General features: G+C 42.7%; 1 protein-coding gene across 12 annotated transcripts in view; it reads right to left on the minus strand.

Annotated features, from left to right (window-relative positions):
* Nucleotides 1–21359, minus strand: part of DLGAP1 (DLG associated protein 1) — a 338129-nt gene that overhangs the window by 73899 nt on the left and 242871 nt on the right. For all 12 annotated transcript variants that reach the window (XM_077352686.1, XM_077352684.1, XM_077352681.1 and 9 more), the window contains one exon: nucleotides 18884–19124. In XM_077352686.1, the coding sequence (XP_077208801.1) occupies nucleotides 18884–19124 (241 nt within the window). The remainder of the gene's footprint in view (nucleotides 1–18883; nucleotides 19125–21359) is intronic.

The following is a 21359-nucleotide window of genomic DNA, read 5'->3' on the forward strand; positions in this document are numbered from 1 at the left end:
TTTATAGAGCAGTTCTCTTAGATCTCTCTCAGCCCCACCTACCTCACAGGGTTTCTGTTGTGAGGAGAGGAAGGGAAGGTGATTGTAAAATGATTTAAGACTTCTCTGGATAGTGAAAAGCAGCTCTTCTTATTCTTCTTCAACAGAATCCAGACTACAGCATGCCACATTCAAAAGAAAATAAGTGACAAAGAATTTATGTCAAAGAATTAATTTTATTTACATTATTTATAGTCTGCCTTTCTGCCTGGGACTCAAGGTGGATCACACAGATTTAGAATATGAATGTTTTAAAAAGATTTGGAGAATTCTAAGAATGCAGTAAGAGCAAAAAGCCATAATAAATCAATGTTCCAATGAAATTTTCTGGCAATATATCAAATGGAATCTTCAACTTCACTAAGAGTTGCAACCTTCCATTAGTGTAAGTCAAAGCTGATATATTTATATTTATATAAGTTATCATAAAGTGGCCTCTGTAGACCTCATTCCTCTGACATGTTTGCTTTCCATTCAAAAAACCACCTGCAGATAAGGAGTGGGATGCCTTTGTAACAGCAGGTGCAAACGAATTATGTTCCAAGCTTGTACAGCTGGTAGATAAGGACACTTAGGTATTCTCTAAAACAGCAAAAAAATGGCAAAAACCCTACAAAATTAACACAAAATAAGAAAGGATTTGAGAACTTTCCCTTACTGCTTTTCAGCCTAAATCTTACCTCATTCAAACACATTGACTCAGAATGTAATTTCCATGGAACTCCACTAAGAGAGGTTGGCAATGCCTTCATTGAATAATGGAGGTACTAAAGACTAAAGAGGGGGCAGAGGCTGGAGCTGCATCCCTCCTGTCACTGGCAGCAGGTGTGCATGCTCTGGAGGGCAAGAAACAAGCAGACTAGAAGGTGGTCTAGAGCAGGCGTAGTCAACCTGTGGTCTTCCAGATGTCCATGGACTACAATTCCCATGAGCCCCTGCCAGCATTTGCAGTCCATGGACATCTGGAGGACCACAGGTTGACTACCCCTGGTCTAGAGGTCAATGCCTCTTCATCCATGAAGCACACGGCCAAACCAGATCAGGAAAAATCAAAAGCATAAGAACTTCCAATGTCTTTAATTTAATGTTAAGGCAGCCAGACTACTTTCCTCATAGAAATCACCTTCCCTTTAGCTTGGGCTGAAAAGATACCCCCTCTCCCATCCCAAGAATTTCACTGGATGTGGGTTTATTTTTGAACAGAGCAAACGTGTGTGGATCCCCTCTTGCATCTTACTCCAGTTCTTGTGACTTCTTCCTTCCAGTTTGCCCGAGGAAAATGCTGAAATCAAGCAAACACAGTAAGCAAAAAGGTAGAAGAAGTTTAGTTCCCTATATCCAGAGGCTCAGATTTTGTGTAAAACTGGGTTCCACCTCACTTTCCCTAGAAAAGGAGAAAGAAGCAACTCACGTTCCAATACTGTCAGGTCTCTGTGCCTGCTCTATAAGGAGAAATTTTAATCATCTATAAAATGGGAATATTTTCTACAAGGATGATAAATTCCTTGAGTGAGGGATACAAATTGTCAAACAATTAGCAAAAAGCATTTTACCTAATGAAGCCAGTAGAAAATATAATGAAATGCACTAACTAAATTAACATAGTATACGGGTACTAATCTGTTAGTGGCCCCTGGCCCCAGAGAGATATGCCTGGTCTTGACCCAGGCCAGGGCCTTTTTGGTCCTGGCTCCAACCTGGTGCAATTAGCTCCCGGGAGAACTGAGGGCCCTGATGGAGCTGGTAAAGTTCCGCAGGGCCTGTAAAATGGAGCTCTTCCACCAGGTCTTTGGTTGAGGCTAGGTTAGCAAGACCAATGGGCCCCTCTCAGGTCCTGCTATAATATTTAGCATACCCTTGTTAGTTGACTGCAGGATATAGGATGGATTTTGCCATTTCAGTAATTTGTGGACTTTTGCTGTTTTTAGGATTGGGTTTTATGGGATATTTTTACATGGAACCTGCCTTGAGTCCAAGGAGGAAGGTGGGCTAAAAATGAATGAATGAATGAATGTTTTTTGCTTTCATTTTTCATGAAAAACCCCTCCCAAACTGAGAATAGACATTTCTGTTTACCTCCCCACAGTTCAGAATGAAAGTGGGAAGAAGCTCTCCTGTTGAATATTTATTGAGTTAAACAAAGGAAGCTCCCTTGTACTGACTCAGATCATGGGTCTACCAAGATCTATTTGCCCAGACTGACAGCAGCTCTGCAGGGCCTCTGGTGCAGATCTGCCACATCACCTGCTATCAGTTTGTTGTAGCAGGAGATGCTAGAGATTGAGCCCAGGACCTTCTGCAAGCAAAGCAAATGCTTTATTGCAGAGCCATTCTTGCCCTCTGCCTTACATCCAGCTCAACAGAATACTCTTTTACTTCATCCCAGATGGCATAACACTTTTGAGTGAATGCCATATCATTTCGAAAGATTAACTTCAGATTACTAGAACTTCTGGTTAAAATAAAGCACATAGTATAAAGGCATCAATTTTATGGTCTGCCTACTACAACTTTAACTAGGGACAACTTCCAGCACAAAGAGCTAAGCAATATTTCCCCCCACAAGCAATAATATTAGAGGATTTCCTCACTGCAGTATTAAAAACCCCCTCACATTTATTATATTTTTTATTGCTAGGAGCTGGGGAAAAAACCTCCTGAGTTGATATTGGTGTACTACACTGTATACTAAATGGCTGTGCTTTACAATATCAAGGCAGAAGCGTGGGATACAATGATCATTTCTGAGATTTAGAGCGAAGATTGTTTTTGTTGGGTTTCCTCTGGGTTTTTTCTTTATAGCATAATAAACCGAAATGAAAATGTTTGCTCTGAGAACTGCTTAATAATACATGTAGCCCATAGGCCACAGCAGCTTCGTTGAAGCAATTAGTACTATAGACTTTTGAATAAATGCATATATAAGAGATTTGAATATCACAAATAAGTATGTGATGTGCAAACTCTGAAATGGGAATTATTGACAGTATGATGCAGCAATAGCTTCAGATGTTGCCTTTTTCTCATGTGGGGAAGCACTGAGGGAGCTCTGAGTGTATTAAATCTACTTATTAAAATGTTCACAAAGTCTTTTTTCCCCTTCAGCAATTAGAAGATTCTGTTGTTTAAAAATCTTGTTTGTAAATTCTACAGGGATACTTCTATTATGCTCGGAGACTGCAGTTGCAGGGTTAATATACCGGTGTATTGTGGCTATAATCCTATGTATTCCCAGTAGCGAGGTCAATGGTATTACAATAATCCCACACCAATCACAACATTGCTTGCCTAAGCTCCTGTACTAGTTATGCACAGAGGTCCTGATTGATAATAGGAGTACAATGTCAGTATGCACACAAGGATGCTTACCGGAACAGATTATAGTACACCATCAGAATCACAGGCCAGTGGTCAAGAGTTTATCAAATAGAATTCAGAGAATCCAATGAGACAATGCTAATAACACTGCACACAACACATTCATGATGCTTCTGTGTAAAGTTAACATGTTAAGAATAAAGGAGGAGCCTTGCTGGATCAGATCAGTGGTCCATTTAGTCCAGCATTCTGCCTGCCACAGTGGTCAACCAGTTCTTCTGGACAGCCAGCAACAGGGCCTGGACATCAAGACTTTCCCTGATGTTGCCTGCTGGCTCAGGGATTCAGAGGTTTAGTGCCTCTAAATGTGGAGGTTCCCTTCAGCTACCATGGTTCATAGACACCGATATACCTAACCTCCAAGAATATATCTAACCCCCCTTTAAAGCTGTTTATTCTTGTTCTTTACCAGGGAGATAGAAAGGAGTGCCATGGATGAGGAAGAATGGAACTTTCTGTGGCAGGCTACCTGGTAGACACATCCCTGGGCCCAGCAGCAGGACTCACCTGGATGGAACAGGGAGGGAGCAGGGGCAGGAGGATGCATCCATAGTAACCTCAGCAACAGAGTAGCTTTGGCAGTCTGTCCTAGGGAAGTGCAAAAGGTACGGAAGCTGTGAGCAAACCTAGATGGGAGAACAATGGCTTTCTAGGCCTAGGTATCTTAAGGCAGGGGGTGGCTAAGCAGATATGGGAAGCGAGAAAGGTGGAGTTTAGCTCCAGGGCCTGGTGTGAAAAAGGAACTATAAAAAGAGAGCAAAGGAAAATAAAAGGCAGTTGCTTGCTGGGGGGACAAGGCAAAGGAGCAGGAAGGAATACAAAGCCAACTGGGAGCAGGGGGCAGCAGCTGCAGTCAGAAAGGGAGAAGAAGTGTTTCAGGAAAGTTCCTAGGCAGGCTGCAATATTGTGGCTCTTCTCCTTTGTACTGTACTTCTGAGGCGAGTGAAGATAACCAAACCTTCAGGTATCTAGAGCTGTCAATTAAAAAAAAACACACCTGTGCAGGGAAGCAGTGACTCTGAAGTGACTGGAGTCCCCATGGATCCTAGGTATGATGCCTCCTTGCCTTCCATCACACTAACACAGCACATTCACAGAAGCAAAATTTTGATCTGCTTGGAAGCTCAGAACAATACATTGGGAATTGTGGATCTTGAGGAAGTAACAAATGAAACTGCAGCCTGACTGTCAACTTTTGAGGGTTACGTGGCCATCAATAATGTAGACAGAAAGAGAAAGACTGTGGTATTAAAGCCTTAGTACAACTTAACCACAGAGCCACATGAACAGTTATGGTGGGAACACAGGCCAAGTCTATAAGCTGCCCCCTTCCCTCTCTGATTTTTGTAGCATGTCCAGGGCTCCAAGCCATACAGCCAAACACTGGAGGAGCTGTATGTGATTCCAAAGATCAGTGGGCAGGGTTTGTAAACATACAAAAGAACCTAGACCAAATGATGCGATAGCTGATCAGAATATCTGGTACATAAACCAATTAAGATATTGGTTCATATGACAGTGGCTGGATGGGACGATCAGGGCCTCCAATGGCAGATGGTTTCCAATGTTGGTTCTGTCTGCTGTTTGAGAACTCCTTCACCCCACCCAGCTACTGTTCCACCACATTCATTAGGGTGATGCTGAGGACTTTCTTCGAATGTGTTGTCATCTGCTCTCACTTACAATATGTCCATCACTGATTATTTTTTGTCACACCAAGAGCAAATGAGAGAAGGGGAAGGAGGAAGGGAGGCAAAGAATCAGAAGAACACAGAGCTGCTGTCCCCTGGGAGTGTTCCAAGGACAGTCATAGGTAGAATGGGATCCTTAGTCCTATTGAGATGTGGTCACGGAGACCCCACTACTTCCCTTCTTGAATGTGAGCCATGAAGGCAGCTGTGAATAATATAAGAAGAGCTCCCCATCTGACAATAGTTAACAAAACAGACACATCTTAGAAAGATTATAATTTTTATTGTACAGCATCAGTAGTAGGGCTATGACGGCCATGCATTAGAGAAGCAACTATTTCCAAGAATACCTGCTTGTTGTTACTTCGTACAGCCCCTGTACTGTCAAAGCCTGCATGACAGAGAAGCAACAGAAGCCTATCCTCCCATTACATTACTGCACTTGTATATGAACTGCTTTTGCAGTTCTTACATACTATCTGTCCTGTTCTCTATAAAGGCTTAAGACCTCTAGCAGAACAAAAAAGATGACCACTTCACAAGGCAACAGCTGACTTCTGCACTGTTGGGTTACCATTGCTGCCATAAGCTTCTCTTATAGTTTCCATGGCCCTCGTGGTTGGTATTACCCTTGCTTCTGTGTATGTTTCATGGCTGCCTGTAGAGAGACAAGTGGGAGGAAATGAAAATGGGCAGTACTGCGTGTGGTTCCTGTGCAGTTTTTATTGGTGACTGTTAAGTGACTAAGGGACGATGCTCTCTCCATTTTGTTTGCCTGGATCTAGCTTCCCATTTGTCCCACTAGCATTCCTTTTATGTTTGCATTGGTTGTTTCCCCACCACCACCACCACCACCACCTCCACCATTTGACAGACAATAGTTTCCTTGACATAATACTCACCTATCCAAAGCAGAATTCAGCTTCCAGTTACTGTTGGTTCTGTTGCCATTTGACCTGGCTCTTACTCTGGAAGGAAAATGTGTCATGAGAAACAATCAGGCTAGCAGTGGCAATAAAGGGAACAGAGTGTTTGGTGTTCACCAACAGAGGTGGCTATGCTTCCTGTTGTCTTCACTGGTGGGTGGCTGCTGGCAACAGATGTTCCCTTTCTGTATAATGCATACTTACCTACTGCCCCCTCTGTGTTGAAGACAGCTCTAACCTATTGAGTGGAGGACAGTTGTTTAGCTAGTGCACAGTAACCACCCATTTTAGGGTGATGGGAAACATTCTGTGACCATGCATGAGTGCTCTGCACAACCATCCTTTCTTTTGGTTGGAGAAGATGCAGGAATCAAAGGTATACAGCTAGAACTTTCTGGAATGGCCTGTCCTCTGGACTACATCCATTAACACATTTCTTCCCAGTTACAGAAAGGAAGAAGCAAGGCTCAGGTAAAAGCGAACCAGCAGCTCAGGTTATCCCAACATTGTAGAACAAAGACCTTGATGCAGGCTCAAGATTGAAAAAGGAGTGCAAATCATAAATCAAAGGAAGAGCAGTGATGCATCGGTGAAATATAAATTTGGATATGTTAAATTGTCTGCGGGGGGGGGGGCAGGTTTGCACTCTCTGTGATCCAGGGGGATTACTGAATGTACACAGATAATGTATTTGTTCGGTGGTTGCAAATCTTCATAATGAGAACTTAAACTGGGCATAGCATACACTATTCATAAATTATATGGGTCAAAGGCAGTACAGAACAATAGAGAATGTCATCCCATCCATCCAGTCCAAAAATTCCAAGACTCCATAAGACAACACTAAAATAATTCAATATAAATAATCAATCACAAACATTTTTTGCCATCAAGTCTCAGCTGACTTATAGCCACTCTGTAGAGTTTTCAAGGCAAGAGATACTCAAAGGTAGTTTGCCACTGCCAGCCTCTTGTATCAACCCTAGACTTACTTGGTGATCTTGTATCCAAGTACTAACCAGGGGTGACTCTATAAGCTTCCAAGATCTGATGAGACCAGGCTAGCCTGGGCTACCCAGGTTGCAGCAGAACAAGGTAAATCAACAGTGTGCACAATAACTATACAAAAAAGCATCCATAAACTAAACCAATAGGCAGGAGGTTGCACCAAAATATACAATATAGCAACTTAATAAAAAACCCACATGTAACAAAAATGTGTTTACATGGAATCTAAAAGACAACATCATGGAGAGGCCACTTTGTAAATGTGACTTCACCCTGGATCAGTTCCTCTCCTTAGTTGCCATCCATCTTGCTTTTGTTGGGTAGAGAATCTGGAGAAATTGTGAATTGTGTGAATTTGGGAAACTGGTTGTGAATTTGGGAAACTGGAAGAGGATTTTTTTAAGCCATTAAGGTTGTGCTTAAAAATGCAATATCGCAATACAAAAGATAAATTGACATTTTAGAGGAATGGCAGCATTCCAGTCCAAGTGCAGCCTTTGAGAAACTTTCAAAGGCAGAAACATGTAGAGCAGAGGGGTAAAACTCATTTGTTACAATGGCTGGATCTCATATAAATGTTACTTTATTGGCCCGGGCCAAGTGTGCCATTAAAATGTAATGCAAGGTACAGGAGATACAAACTTTATAAAGGATTATTATTATTATTATTATTTATTTGATTTGTATGACCGCCGCTCTCGGAAACCGGCTCGCGGCGGTTCACAACATTTTAATACAAATACAATATATTAACCATTAAAATTCCCCATTAAAACCCCATTAAAACCCCATTAAAACAATGACTAAGTCACAATGATGGCGATTAAAACTATTCCCGTACAGGCCCACTGGATGAGCAGAAGGGAACGGAGGATAATTGGGCATAGGATGGAACACTCTGGGGAACCAGGTCAGTTTAGTACTGGCCTCCCCCCTCCGGGGAGAGGGGTCCGATCTTAGCCCCGGGCCATCACCCGGCCTTAGACAAACGCCTGGCGGAAGAGCTCCGTTTTGCAGGCTCTGCGGAACTCAGAGAGCTCCGACAGGGCCCGCAGCTCTTCAGGGAGCTCATTCCACCAGGTAGGGGCCAGGACCGAAAAGGCCCTGGCCCTTGTCGAGGCCAGGCGTGCCTCCCGGGGTCCTGGGATCATCAGCAGATTCTTACCCGCAGAGCGAAGTGCCCTGCGGGGGGCATAAGGAGATAGGCGGTCCCTCAAGTATGCAGGACCCAAGCCGCGTATAGTCTTAAAGGTTAGTACCAAAACCTTGAACCTGATCCAGAAACAAACTGGCAACCAGTGCAGCTGCTTCAGCAGAGGCTGAACATGGGACCTCCAAGATGATTTAGTGAGGACCCGTGCAGCTGCATTCTGTACCAGCTGTAACTTCCGGGTTAGAGACAAGGGTAGGCCCGCGTAGAGCGAGTTACAGAAGTCTAATCTAGAAGTAACCGTTGCATGGATCACAGTGGCCAGGTGTTCCGGGGGCAGGTAGGGCGCTAGTAGCCGAGCTTGGCGTAGATGGAGAAACGCCGTCCGGGCTACCTTAGTGACCTGGGCCTCCATGGAAAGTGAGGCATCCAGAATCACTCCCAAATTCCTGGCTTGGGGCACAGATGACAATTGTACCCCGTCCAGGCAGGGAAGACGCGCTTCCTGTTCCTGCTCCCTTCGGCCTAGCCAAAGGACCTCCGTCTTAGAGGGGTTGAGTCTCAGGCGGCTCTTCCTGATCCATCCAGCCACTGCTTCCAAACAACTGGCGAATTTTTCTGGGGGGAGATCTGGCCGGCCATCCATCAAGAGATAGAGCTGGGTATCATCAGCGTACTGGTGACACCCAAGCCCATAACTCCGTACCAGCTGAGCCAGGGGACGCATATAGATGTTAAATAACGTGGGGGAGAGCACCGCTCCCTGTGGCACCCCACATGGGAGTGCAAAGGAGTCGGATAACTCCTCCCCCACAGCGACCCTCTGTGATCTGTTCTCTAGAAAGGAGGATAGCCATTTAAGAGCCACCCTTCCAATCCCAGTATCAGCGAGGCGGTGAACCAAGAGCTCGTGGTCAACCACATCAAATGCGGCTGACAGGTCTAATAGCACGAGAATGGCCGACCCGCCCCGGTCCAGCTGGCGCCGGAGATCATCTGTCAGGGCGACCAGCACAGTCTCCACCCCATGGCCAGGACGGAAGCCAGACTGGTATGGATCAAGGGCCGAAGTTTCCTCCAAAAATGCTAGGAGCTGGTCCGCGGCGGCCCTCTCAACCACCTTGCCCAGGAATGCAAGATGCGATACCGGGCGGTAGCTGGCGGGGTCCCGCGGATTCAGCGATGGTTTTTTCAGAAGAGGGCGAACCACTGCCTCCTTGAGCCGCTGAGGGAATTCTCCCGATGTAAGGGAGAGGTTTATAATCTCCCTCAGGGGAACACCTATCCGTGGGTCGCTGATCTTAAGCAACCACGACGGACAGGGATCAAGGGGGCAAGTGGTCGCCCTCACCGACCCTAGCAATTTGTCCACTTCGGATAAAGAGAGCCGCCTGAAGCCATCAAACCTGATCCCCCGTAACGGCCACGGAGCTTCTAGTTCACGAACTGTATCAACTGTGGCAGTAAGGTCACGACGGAGCGACAAGATCTTATCCGCAAAATAGCTCGCAAAAGCCTCGCAGCCTAGTTCCAATTGACTACTATTTTGATGCCCTCCTTCGAGGGCAGTAAGGGTCCGAACTATCCTAAATAATTGGGCTGGGCGAGAGCTAGCGGACGCGATTTCCGCAGCAAAGTAGTCACACTTTGCCGCTTTCACCGCCATCTCATACGCCCTCATAAGCGTGCGATGAGATGTTCTTGTAGCTTCGTCGCGGGTCTTCCGCCACACTCGCTCTAGCCGTCTCACCTCCCTCTTTGGGATAAATTGATTTGATCAATTTATTGGAGTTATACTCCACCAGTCCCAGAAAATGGCTCATGGCAGGTAACAACAGTTCATTAAAAATAAAACCCCACATAAAACCAGCATTCAATACAAAACAACCGATGTTAACCCTTCCCCTCCCCCTGGTCCACCAGACAGCAAGCATTGTGGGGGTAAGAGTTTGCCTGAGGGCCTTCGATCTTACTGCCCTGGCCTTAACCAAAGACCTGATGGAAGAGCTCTGACTTGTAGGCCCTGCAGAACTGTGATAGTTCTGTCAGGGCTATCAGCTCTCCCAGGAGCTCATTCCTACAAGTCGGGGTCAGGACTGAAAAGGCCTAGACCTGGGTTGAGGCCAGGCAAACTTTTCTCGGGCTGGGGACCACCGGTAGATTAGCTCCCACAGAGGCAAACCCCATTAATGATATTATTTTTCATTCAAAATATAAACATGCTTAAACAATATTTCCTAAAGTATCTCCCTGATGTTCACCCTCCCACTTCCCTCATACATTACTCAATAGCACTGGGACAGTATATGGTGACATAATGCAAAACCTCTGTCATCTGGCAATAGTTGCTCATGGGCTGGATAAGAGCCCTAGATGGGTCAGTTCTAGCTCATGGGCCATATGATTGACACCCCTGATGTAAAGCATATTTCACTAGTTTGACATTTTAGGCACAAGTTATGAATAACCTGAAGCCAATTTATTTCTTTCCAAGGACATCCACTCTTAAACTACTAATAAGACTTGAATTCAGCTATCATTGTGAACACTGGCCAGGAACCATTCAAAAGGTGTAAAGACACTCTGTTCTGCAGAGACTTGGTTTTGGGCTGTGTCTACTGTTAAGTCTCTAGGAAATGACTGCCTTCATGAGCCGATTGCTACCTTCCTATCTCATTGTATATACAATGCTCAATTTGCTTCAGAATTCATGAACTCAGAATTCATGATTCTTGGCTTATTTTATGACATGTTGAAGCACTGCATGTAGCTCAAATGGGGGGAGGGAGTCTTTTATGTGTGTAGCAGTAATTTCAAAAGAACAACAACAAAAGCCTGTAATAGGAACTGAAAATGAAATGCCATTATGTGGAATCAATGAAACACTTTTTTCTTGAACACAGTGTTCTGTTTTGGAATAGAAAACTTAAAGGTCAACAAAATCAATTAAAGTCTTTCTTGAAGGATGAAATGGTAAAGCGACTTGGTTGTACGAATTATATCCTGAGAAAGGAAATTTATTTTTGAAATAAAAGAGTTCTATGAGAAATTATACTAAGTACTATCGCATAAATGTGTTTCATCACTTGGCTTTCAGGAATGTTTTTAGTTACCCTGCAAAGCAATGTATTTGAAGTAATATATTTGACCTACAATAGTTCATTGATACATGTATGCCAACACTTCACACTGTCCTTATGAGCACCAGCATGTGTAAAGACCTCCTCGGAACAGCAATTATGAAATATGGTGGCTTTTCATAACACAGTATTTCAAAAACAGGACTATCTATACTCTCCCAAATAAACCTGATATAAAGGCACATAAAGCTCTTTTTGGAGCACAGGGAATTGTTGGACAGAGATGGAAATTGTCTGGCTGCTTAGGGAACAGGAAAAAGGAGGTCCATCCAGGCCCTTGTGATGCTTTCAGGTGTTTGGGGTAAGACCTCAGCAAAGCAAAAAGGTTGCTGAAAACCACAGAACTGTTCCAACTGACCTTCAATAATGCAAACAGATGCAAGAAGAAATAGTGTTAACAGTTTCATAAACAAATCAAAACACCTACTGGTAGATACTACCTTAAAGAGGCACAGCTCACAGTTTGCATAATGCTGCTTTTGGTAAATTAGGAAAAGTTCAGTGTCTCTGGTTTGACATATGATTGTCAGTTGCAATCAACATTCATACAGAGGCCATGAAAGAGGGTAGCAAACATATGGAACACTCAAGGAAAGATTGGGCATAAAATAATTCATTAAGCCTTTCATGCAAAGTAAGGCTAAAAACTAAAGACGGATTCAGAAGAAGCAGAAAAACTGTCAAAAGTGCTTGCATGCTTGAGCTCCTCCTGGTCTTTTCATGTAAGTCCAAGATATGATCTGCTTTCTGGGTTCATTATACAGTTGTTTCAAACTAGATTTCAAAACGTGTTCTTTCTTACTAATGAGGAGGTAACCTTGGAAAGGTCATTCTATTTTAGATTCCACAGCACCAAATCATGATAGACTCGAGGTGAAAATTTCTCACTTCAGGAAATTTGCAATACAGTCTTGTCCATTTTGAAAGCAAATACATGTCAGTTTGGAGTGGTTTCCTGGCACAGACAGTCTCTTCAAAGTCTCTGGCACAGACAGCCTCTATTTTAGACAAAGATAGAACTTTTCTAGCATCATTTTGATTCATTCTGGGTGGATACAGACAACCATTCTATCTGTACCTGCATGGTAAAACTTACTACTATTTAACAAGATCATATAGACAACCAAGCAACCCAAATATGGACTGACTTACTCTCTAAATAAGTAATTCATTCCCCGAAAAAGTGATTAATTACTTATCTATCATGGCTGAACATTTCTTCCTCATATGTTATATTTTGGTGAGATTGTTAGATGTTAACCTTCATGTTGGGGAACTGTCTCATAAGGAAATCAAAAGAACTCAAACTAACTTGTGGCAGGAATTCTGAATGCCATAACCATCTAGGTTTCATTCCATTCTGAGAGGGATACTTCCTTACTGTACACAGAGAAAAATTAAGGGGATAAACAGCACAATAGTCAAGTTCAGTGCATTGTGAGTTCTGAACTTCATTCCAAACTGTTTACTGAATGCTTAGGGCTTAGAGAAAAGATTAAACTTGCAATTCTATTGAGTAGCTCATTCAACACAACTCGTCAATCAGGCTGACAAGAGAAGGTCTCTGAAGGTTTCACACCAAGTCTGAATTCATTACAAATAAGTTGCTTGCATTTTGCTGATGCTGTATATGTTATGTGGAAGCAATATAAATCATAACAACATTGGAATTCTTAGTTGTGGCTGTATACTTAGACAGGAGTTCCAGACAGAACCTAAAAACGTCAACTTTGATGGGGGAGGGGGGGAGGCTTCCTGTATCTTGTAACCCCCCCAGCAGAAATGTAATAGTTGAACATATATATATATCAATGGCAGAAGCTTCACATGCTGATTTGGCAAGGGGCAGAATTTTTACATGCCAGTTTAGGTTTTAAAGCATATAAAATGGCCAGTGCAATCAGAATTCCAAGACAAACCAAGATGTACAAAGACATAAGCAATAATAATAGTAAAACACGAGACCTGAGTTTGCTCATATGTGATGCCACTTTATTTTCCAACAGAGAAAAAAGCAATTGTGTTTGCAGCTGTTGGCCTTTCTGATCTGACCCTGTGTGCCTTTGCTACTTCCAGCCAGAAGTACTGCAGGAAACCACATGAGGTTGCACTTGAAGCAAATCATGTCTGGTTCAGAATGTAGCTGCTGCTACACTGCAGAGATTAGGCAGCTGAGAATATTAAACTAATTTTTCAAAAGCTGCATTGGCTTCCTGTTCCCTTTGAGAATAGTTCAACATTATAAGTTTATTCTTTAAAGCTTTATATGATTCCAGTCTGGCCATCCGTAGGGACTGCCCCTATTCATGGAAAGTTATTCCAGGCAGCAGCCTGGAGAAGAGCTTATGATTTTCTATTTCCAATAAAATTTCTATTACAGCAGGTCTGGACTCTTCGGTTTAGGTTAATGACTGCAGTCCAACTGGCATCAGGAACATGTCTTTGTGAATATGCTGCTAATGCATTATCTTTGTTTTTATTTTGCTTTATACTGCTAAAGCCCATGGATTGTGTTGGTTTTAGTCTACAGCTAAATTTAACTTTGTACACCGCCCGGAGCCATAGTGGGAGGGTGGCATAGAAATTTATAATATAATAATAATAATAATAATAATAAAAGAAGATATTAATATATTATAGATTCTTTGTTGCCTAAAGTTACAGACTATACATTTTAAGCCCTGAGCCTTAGGGAGGGCGGTAAACAAACGTAATAAATAAATAAATGAAAAATATATGAAAAAAATGGCCTTTTGCTGAGAATTACCACAAGGCATTCATTTGACTCTAATAACAGACCTTGCTAACTGTAAGTAGAGATGTCACAATCTTTCACATAGTTTATAATCTGTAAGCTCCGTCTAGTCCTTTTTGGAAGACCAGGCTAATATCTTAAATTTTTCAAGGCAATGACTGGTACTATAACTTTGTTCGTTCTTCCATTCGTCTCTCTATCTTGCCTTCTCTGGTTTTCACTGTGGATGAAGACAGGGAAATGGACCAGTGGAAGAACAGAATCTTAGGAATAGCAGCTTCCTCACCTCTCAGCATATCAGCGTGGTTAGGAGAACAAGCTTCATCTCCAAACAAGAGCCCAGCCACCCTATGATTGATGTTCCTGGTGTGTTATTTTGCATACAGCATTTCATCCCCCCTCTTCCCATTTTCCCTGTTCTTCATTCCCACAGTGTTCTTGCTACAGTGTGGGTGGAATCCACTGCACGACTGCTAACTCAGATCTCTGTTCATCAATGCTCACAAATCATTCCCTTTCATTCTGAATTTACAAGGAATCGGCAATTCAAGAACGTACACAAACATGCAACCTTCTTTTCCTGACTTCTAAAAAAGCTGGCCTAGGGAGAGTGAAGCCAAGCAGGCATCATATAGCAATTTTACAGAAGCTCAGTTAATAGGTTGCCGTGGCAATGTGGTAGGTGCTGAGGGGAAAACAAAACAAATCGCTTCTGTACAGGCGAGGCTCCACATCACAGCAGTCATGTCTAGAAGCACCAGGCTTGTGGTTCAGTTTGCACAGCCAGCCCTTCACCTTCTTCTGGGGCATTGGTGTGGGCAGAAACTACATAATTAAGCCAAATTGTGCAACTAGCTCTTGCCTATCTTGCTACTGTGATGTGAAGCTCTCCATTCAATCTGAACTTTGGCTATTTAAGCAGCTACCACATTACCAAGGCAAATAAATAGCCCAGCTTGGAAAATAATTACATGTGACACTCAAGAGATCATGAGGATTCCAGAGAAGGAGGAATATGGGCCCCATGAAGATGAGAGGATTTATGTGCATTCCCCCTAATTGCTCCAGAATAAAATTAATTGATGTACATAAAATATTTTCAAGATCTGGTAATCTTGTAGTTTTGCCGAGTGCCTGCCTGGCAACCCCAGAAGACTTTGGGAGGGGGGAGAGAGGTGCATGCAAAAAAGGCCTTTCTTGATGCAGTGCTATCACTTCCTAGTGAAGATCTGGAAGACATGTCAAGCAATGTTCTAAGCATTTCCTGAATCTCTGTGGTAAGGATTACAGAGATCTGGGAAATTCCTAGAATGTTGTCCAATGCAATGGGGCTTCATATGGAAGTGATGTCACTACATCAATTGGCTTTTCTCCCCATTTCTTCCACACCCTGATTTAGTGAGTGTGGGTGGGCATGGGAGGCATTGTGGGGAGTTTGCTGCTTATAGACTGTTTATGCACTGGAAGTTTCATGCTGTGCTGCAGGCTGGAGTTTTAGTTGTGGCAGGTTGCCCCACCTCTTCCTGCACCCACACGGAGGAGCATTTGGTGTGGTGCACCTCATCCGCCTCCTATTTGTGCTCCTGCATAGGAGCTGGGGCAGTGAAATTCCCAGTGCATAAACGGTCCTACAGAACATATATCTGAATTAAGGTTATAACCACTGTATTCCAGACCTTGCTATAGAGCAGTGGTTCTCAACCTTCCTAATGCCATGACCCTTTAAAATAGTTCCTCATGTTGTGGTGACTCCCAACCATTAAATTATGCAAGTGTTCTTTCACAGAAATTAAACCAAAACTGATCAATGGCGTGAAGATCCATTGTTCATGATTGTATATAAATTGGGTTTTTTCCCCGGGGTTTCTGAATTCAGTTCAGCCTCTTGTCCCACCATGCCAATCTCGCTCTTTTCCACTGCTCCAACAGATGAACACTCTATTTTGATCTACCCTGCAAGGCTGCTGTGTGGATGGCGTCCCCTGGCCAAGCTGATTGCCCTGCCACAACCCCTGTGAAAGGGTCGTTCGACCCCTAAAGTGATCCCGACCTCCAGGTTGAGAACTACTGCTATTGAGGATATGATTAAACTGACAAAATGGAGCTAGGTTCAAATGGGAGGATTTCTCTACCAACCTGAAAAAAACCCAAGTGTGCAGAAAAAGTTGAAATATATTAAAATACTTTGAGGGATTAAAACTGAACATGCAGGGGCCAATTTAGCAATTACTTAGTGATCACTATATTGCTGAGCCTTCTAAGCCTTGGTCTCTGTAAAGCAAAGCCCTGGGGAGAGGCCTTAGAGGCCAGAGCAGCCCTGCAAAGGTTCGATGCCCCTTCTAGATGTGCTAACCATCAGGTGGAGCCTGGAGATCTCCTGGAATTTTTACTGATCCCCAGATTACAGAGATCAGTTCCTCTGCTTTGGAGAATAGTTTTATGGCATTATACCTCCATGCAGTTCCTCCCCTTGCCAAATCTGTTTTCGCCAAGCTCCTAACCAGGAATTTCTCTACACAGAATAAGCAATTCTTGACTTTCTCCTGTCATGTTCTTTTATGGAAGAATTGCTGAGACCTAGCCCTGTGGTGAGCACTGGAGACTCACTACTCATACAACTAGGCTCAGCCTGGCAGTGCAGCTAGCACCACACAACTGGCAAGGCTAATAAATAAACTAGGTCATTTCTGGTTACCAGCTCTGTGCAGCCTCATCCAGCCTGGCCACCGGCACCAAACAACTAGGCTAGGCTTGGTCTAGGAAGAGGTGGGCAAGGCGAAGGCAGGGGGCAACTCAAGGCAGATTGACTGATGGTGGGTGGGAGAAAATGAAGTGGTGAAAAAGAAGAGGCTATGGGGGCTTTCAGGAAAAGGAAACTATGGGAGGTAAGAGAAGGACAGCTGTTTTTTTGTGGCCTGCTTTTCACCACCTGAAAGAGTCTCAAAGCAGCTGACAATTGCCCTCCCTTTCTCTCCCTACAACAGGCAACCTGTGAGGTAGGTGAGGTTGAAAGATCTCTGGCTGCATGTTGAAGGACAGGGAAATAAACCCAGTTCTCCAGATTAGTGGCTGCCATTCTTAACCACTACACCAAGTTGGCTTGCTTGGAACCTTTTGTGGATTCCTTGCTTGCCATATATTTAACAGTCTTTCTTAAGTTGCCACCCCAGATACCAAAAATCCCCATCCAAAAAGGGCCACCCAGGGCTAGGGAAGATTTTGGCAAACCCAGGTTTTCTGCAAAAAAAATGTAAAACTATAAAGGGGAGGATTAAAATAAAATAAAACAGTTTAAAAGTATCAGCATGTCATGAGACTGCCTCATGAAAGCTTGGCAATCATTTTGTGTTGCCTAAGTAACCCCAGTCAACATTACATAGCCAATTCAAAGCTGCAATAGCAATCTCATGGGGGTACCCTTGTAAACCTTAGAACTTTTAAACTGGTTTTTAGACACGTAAGAGAAAATACAACATTAAAAACCAAGAAAAAAACATTTAAAATGACACGGTTAGACAGTCTAACAATCATGTAAGCTCAGGTATCTGTTGTTTCAAAATAGGTTAAAACTGGGTTGTTGCCCAGAGAAAAACGTCACAAACCAGTGTCACTGTCAATCAAAGGAATGACTGACATACCTGATAATTACTATAAATCTGAATTAACAACAATTACATGGGCTTTTAGCATTGCTGAAATAAATTTGGTGTTTTATTTAATCTAATTTGAAGGTAAAACAGGAAGGTGAAGATTGGAGAGGCTGTGGAGGAAAGTTCACAGGGTCTGTGAGGGATGGAAAAGAAAGCCAAGAGGAGGAAGGACAAGGAGAAGAGCAGGAAAAGTGGAAGCTGGTATGGGTGGACCTCCCCCATGAGTCCTCCTATAAGATGCTTGCAATACAAATGCTGCACATGTCATAGAAATCTGACATGAGTATTTGAATTCAAGGAGGAAAGATAAAGTCTCAACACAATAGTTAGCCTGAAATTCCATAAGTGTATGTCTTGCACACCCACAGCTAATCTGTGGAAAATGGTGCTTAGATCTTCAACTAGCACTGTTTCCACGGACTTGCCTGATTTAGACAAGCTGGGACTTTTGTCAGGAACATTCTGTGTTGAAAAGTTTTTACAAATAAAAGGCAAGCGCTGAGAACAGAACAGAATAAAAGCCAACTTGCTACTCTATTATTCTTTCCCCAGTAGGCATGAAAATCCCTTTGCACTACTGTTCCACCCAGAAGGCCATCTTCTTTTCCTATCTACCTCAAGAAAAAAAGCTCAAACCTGACTTTACTAAGATAGGCATTTTATACACATCAGTACATATAGGACCATTATAAAGCATTCCAGATTGGTACACATATCTGTGGATATTCAGAAAAGTTGTACTATGTTGGCATGCCAAAGAATGAAGAGCAATTTCAATTCACCTTAACACAAATTGCGTTATGCCAGTGACAGTCTCTAGGAAACATATAATGTTTAATAGAGCCATACATGCTAATTCAGTGAAATATTTGCATATGCATATTTGTCATAACCACACTACAGCTTTATCCCTCCATGGTTTCCCCTGCAAATCTAAAAGATTTAAAACTTTGGTGGTCCCTCCCCTGACTTCGAAGCTCAGATTGGCTCACTCCTTCCGACACACAAGTACACACAGAATCAACCAGAGACTTTAATGATCTCCAGAGTGTGTGCTTGAATGGTGGCCCATACAGGCTGCCCTGGTGATAAGCATGAGATCTTCCCTTTCTTTGTCTATTTCTGATTTCTTATTTTGTAACTCACCAGTGCTGCTCTGGATGGTCCTCACAGTGGTGGTTGTGCGTGGGGGAGATGAGGACCTCAGCGACAAACATTCATCATCTTGGGAACAGCCCTTTTCAATTGCTCTGACGTAGCTGTGGCTCCTCATGCGGAAGCAGCCCGGCATTGGCAGATCCAGGGCTTCTACTGCCTGAGACTCTAGTTCACTGAACACTGACTCACAGACTGATTCGAACTGACCATTTACTTCCATCTCGCTCACCTGCAGGCAAACAACATACAGGTTAATTAAATCTAGTACAACAGTCCAGCTTGCATTACTATCTAAAGCCAAAGGGGAAAGGAAGGAACAAAACCTTAAATTCTCATGATGAGAAATCACCAAGCAGCTAAAGAGGATACTTCTTCTTGACGTAGGATTATGCACACTTTAGAAATATACTTGTGTGCTCAAGCACCAATAATTACCCATCTTAACAATTTTACATTTCTCAGGCTAAAAATGGTTTCCTGGGAGTAAGCCAACAGAGTAAATTGGGATTTACTTCCAAGAAAACCTGCTTAGAATTGCTCCCTTATCCTCTAGAACATGATGAAAATGGCCTGTGTCAACAGCAGAAGATCTATCTTGGTAGAACCAGCAAAATAAAGCCTGTTATGATACACCTTAGTTTTCAAAAGCCACTGTAAATGCCTTAGCTTTTAAAGTCACATGGCAGCATCAATGTCCATTTTAATAAAACAAAGGAGGGTAGATTTTAATCTTAATTAGCTGGGAACAAAATTTCAAATATTATCTTTCATGAGAAAAGAAAAGTTCTTTTTAAAAGTTTTAAATATACATAGTGCATGGTTTCCAAAATGGCAAAACCTGGCCATACAGTAGCTTGCTAGAAGTTATTAAACAAGGAAAGGAAAATGGAAAGTAACAATAGAAATAGGAGAGTGGCTGGCTAAAAGAAAGGTGACTGCATATGTTCTCTCAACATAATAATGGTACTTATGACATTCACATTTTTTTACATTTATATCACACAACCTTTCCCAATCCATAACAAGCCAATATAATGGGTTTACCTGCAAAGTCAGGTGACTTGTAACTTTTAGGGCTGACTTAGTTCCTAGCATTCAAGCCAAACACTCTACACTGCCTCAAGCTTTTCCAGCCATCTCTTTATAAAACCCATCAATTTAGGCTTGTTTTGTGTCGCATCTTTTTCTTGTAATGCAGGGCACACAGTTGAATGATGTGGGCATATCCAGTTATTTAATTGACTGCACATGCCTCCTTCTGCCACACCTCTGCCACTGAATACTGAGAAGCAGATGGAACTTGTTCTCACGTGGCTGCTACTGAAACTGACTACTGCATATCTATTTCAAACTTCCGCCTCCATAATGTCTCTTAGAATCTATCCATGCAGTAATGCTATGACATTCCACACTTCTCCACAACTGCTACGGGGAATCTATGGCATGAAGGAAAGGCGAGGAACTGCAGAATGCCATGATACAAGCTCCGAAAGGTGAGGCAGGAAGGAATGAGACATGCTGTTATTTTTGGTGACAACTACACTTTCCCCATAATACCTAGTTTAGGTGTAAATGGTAAATCTAAAAGAAAGAACCCTGAACATTCAGCTAGGACCCACAAGTGAGATTCTGGACATTTGGGTAGGTTATAAGGGGCTCATGAGTGATAGCAGTAACCAAAGCATTATTAAATAATTTAATAGATTTGGGATTTGACAAGTCACATAAAGAAAAAGAAATAGGTCTTTATTAAGCAAACAATGAAAAAGGACAAAACACTAGAAACCTCTGTATCAAGGTATGTGTTAAAAGGTGCAGCTCGAATACCATTCAAATACCAAGCATACCAGCAAAATTTCCAAACTGTGAAAATGCAAAATGTAAATGTGCTATGTGTAACATAATGTAGATGTTGTATAGAAAGTCATCTATAACTAGTTTTGATCAGAATACAGCAACCAGATATGGCATCAATGACCATGGTTCATGTGAAAATAATAAAGACCTTGATTGTTCAAAGTTTAAAAAAAAAGAAAGGTATATCGCTCAACCTTTAGTTCCATAATTCTTCACTAGTTCTGCAGTACTATAAAGGGGGTGGGGGTAGAGGCTGCAACTATCAGTCCTACTTGCTTTCAAAGTCAAATCAGCATTGGGTACAAAGAAAGCAGCAGTTCTATTCAAAGATAAAATGGAAGCCAGTCTGTAAAAGCAAGACTGATGCTTCACAAGCACATCCTGAAGGTCTTGCAGACTTACAAGTGGCTCCTGGTTTATTTTTTATTTAAGGAACCTGCGCAACAACACAGTTTTTTTTAAAGTGCTGCTTCCTCAGTGACCATGCAGAGTAATAGTTTCCTGGTTTTGCAGGAAACTATTACTCTGCATGGTCACTGAGGAAGCAGCACTTTTAAAAAACTGTGTTGTTGCGCAGGTTCCTTAAATAAAACCCCCCCTCCCCTCT

The sequence above is a fragment of the Paroedura picta genome, chromosome 9 (assembly GCF_049243985.1).
Source record: "Paroedura picta isolate Pp20150507F chromosome 9, Ppicta_v3.0, whole genome shotgun sequence".
NCBI lineage: Eukaryota > Metazoa > Chordata > Lepidosauria > Squamata > Gekkonidae > Paroedura > Paroedura picta.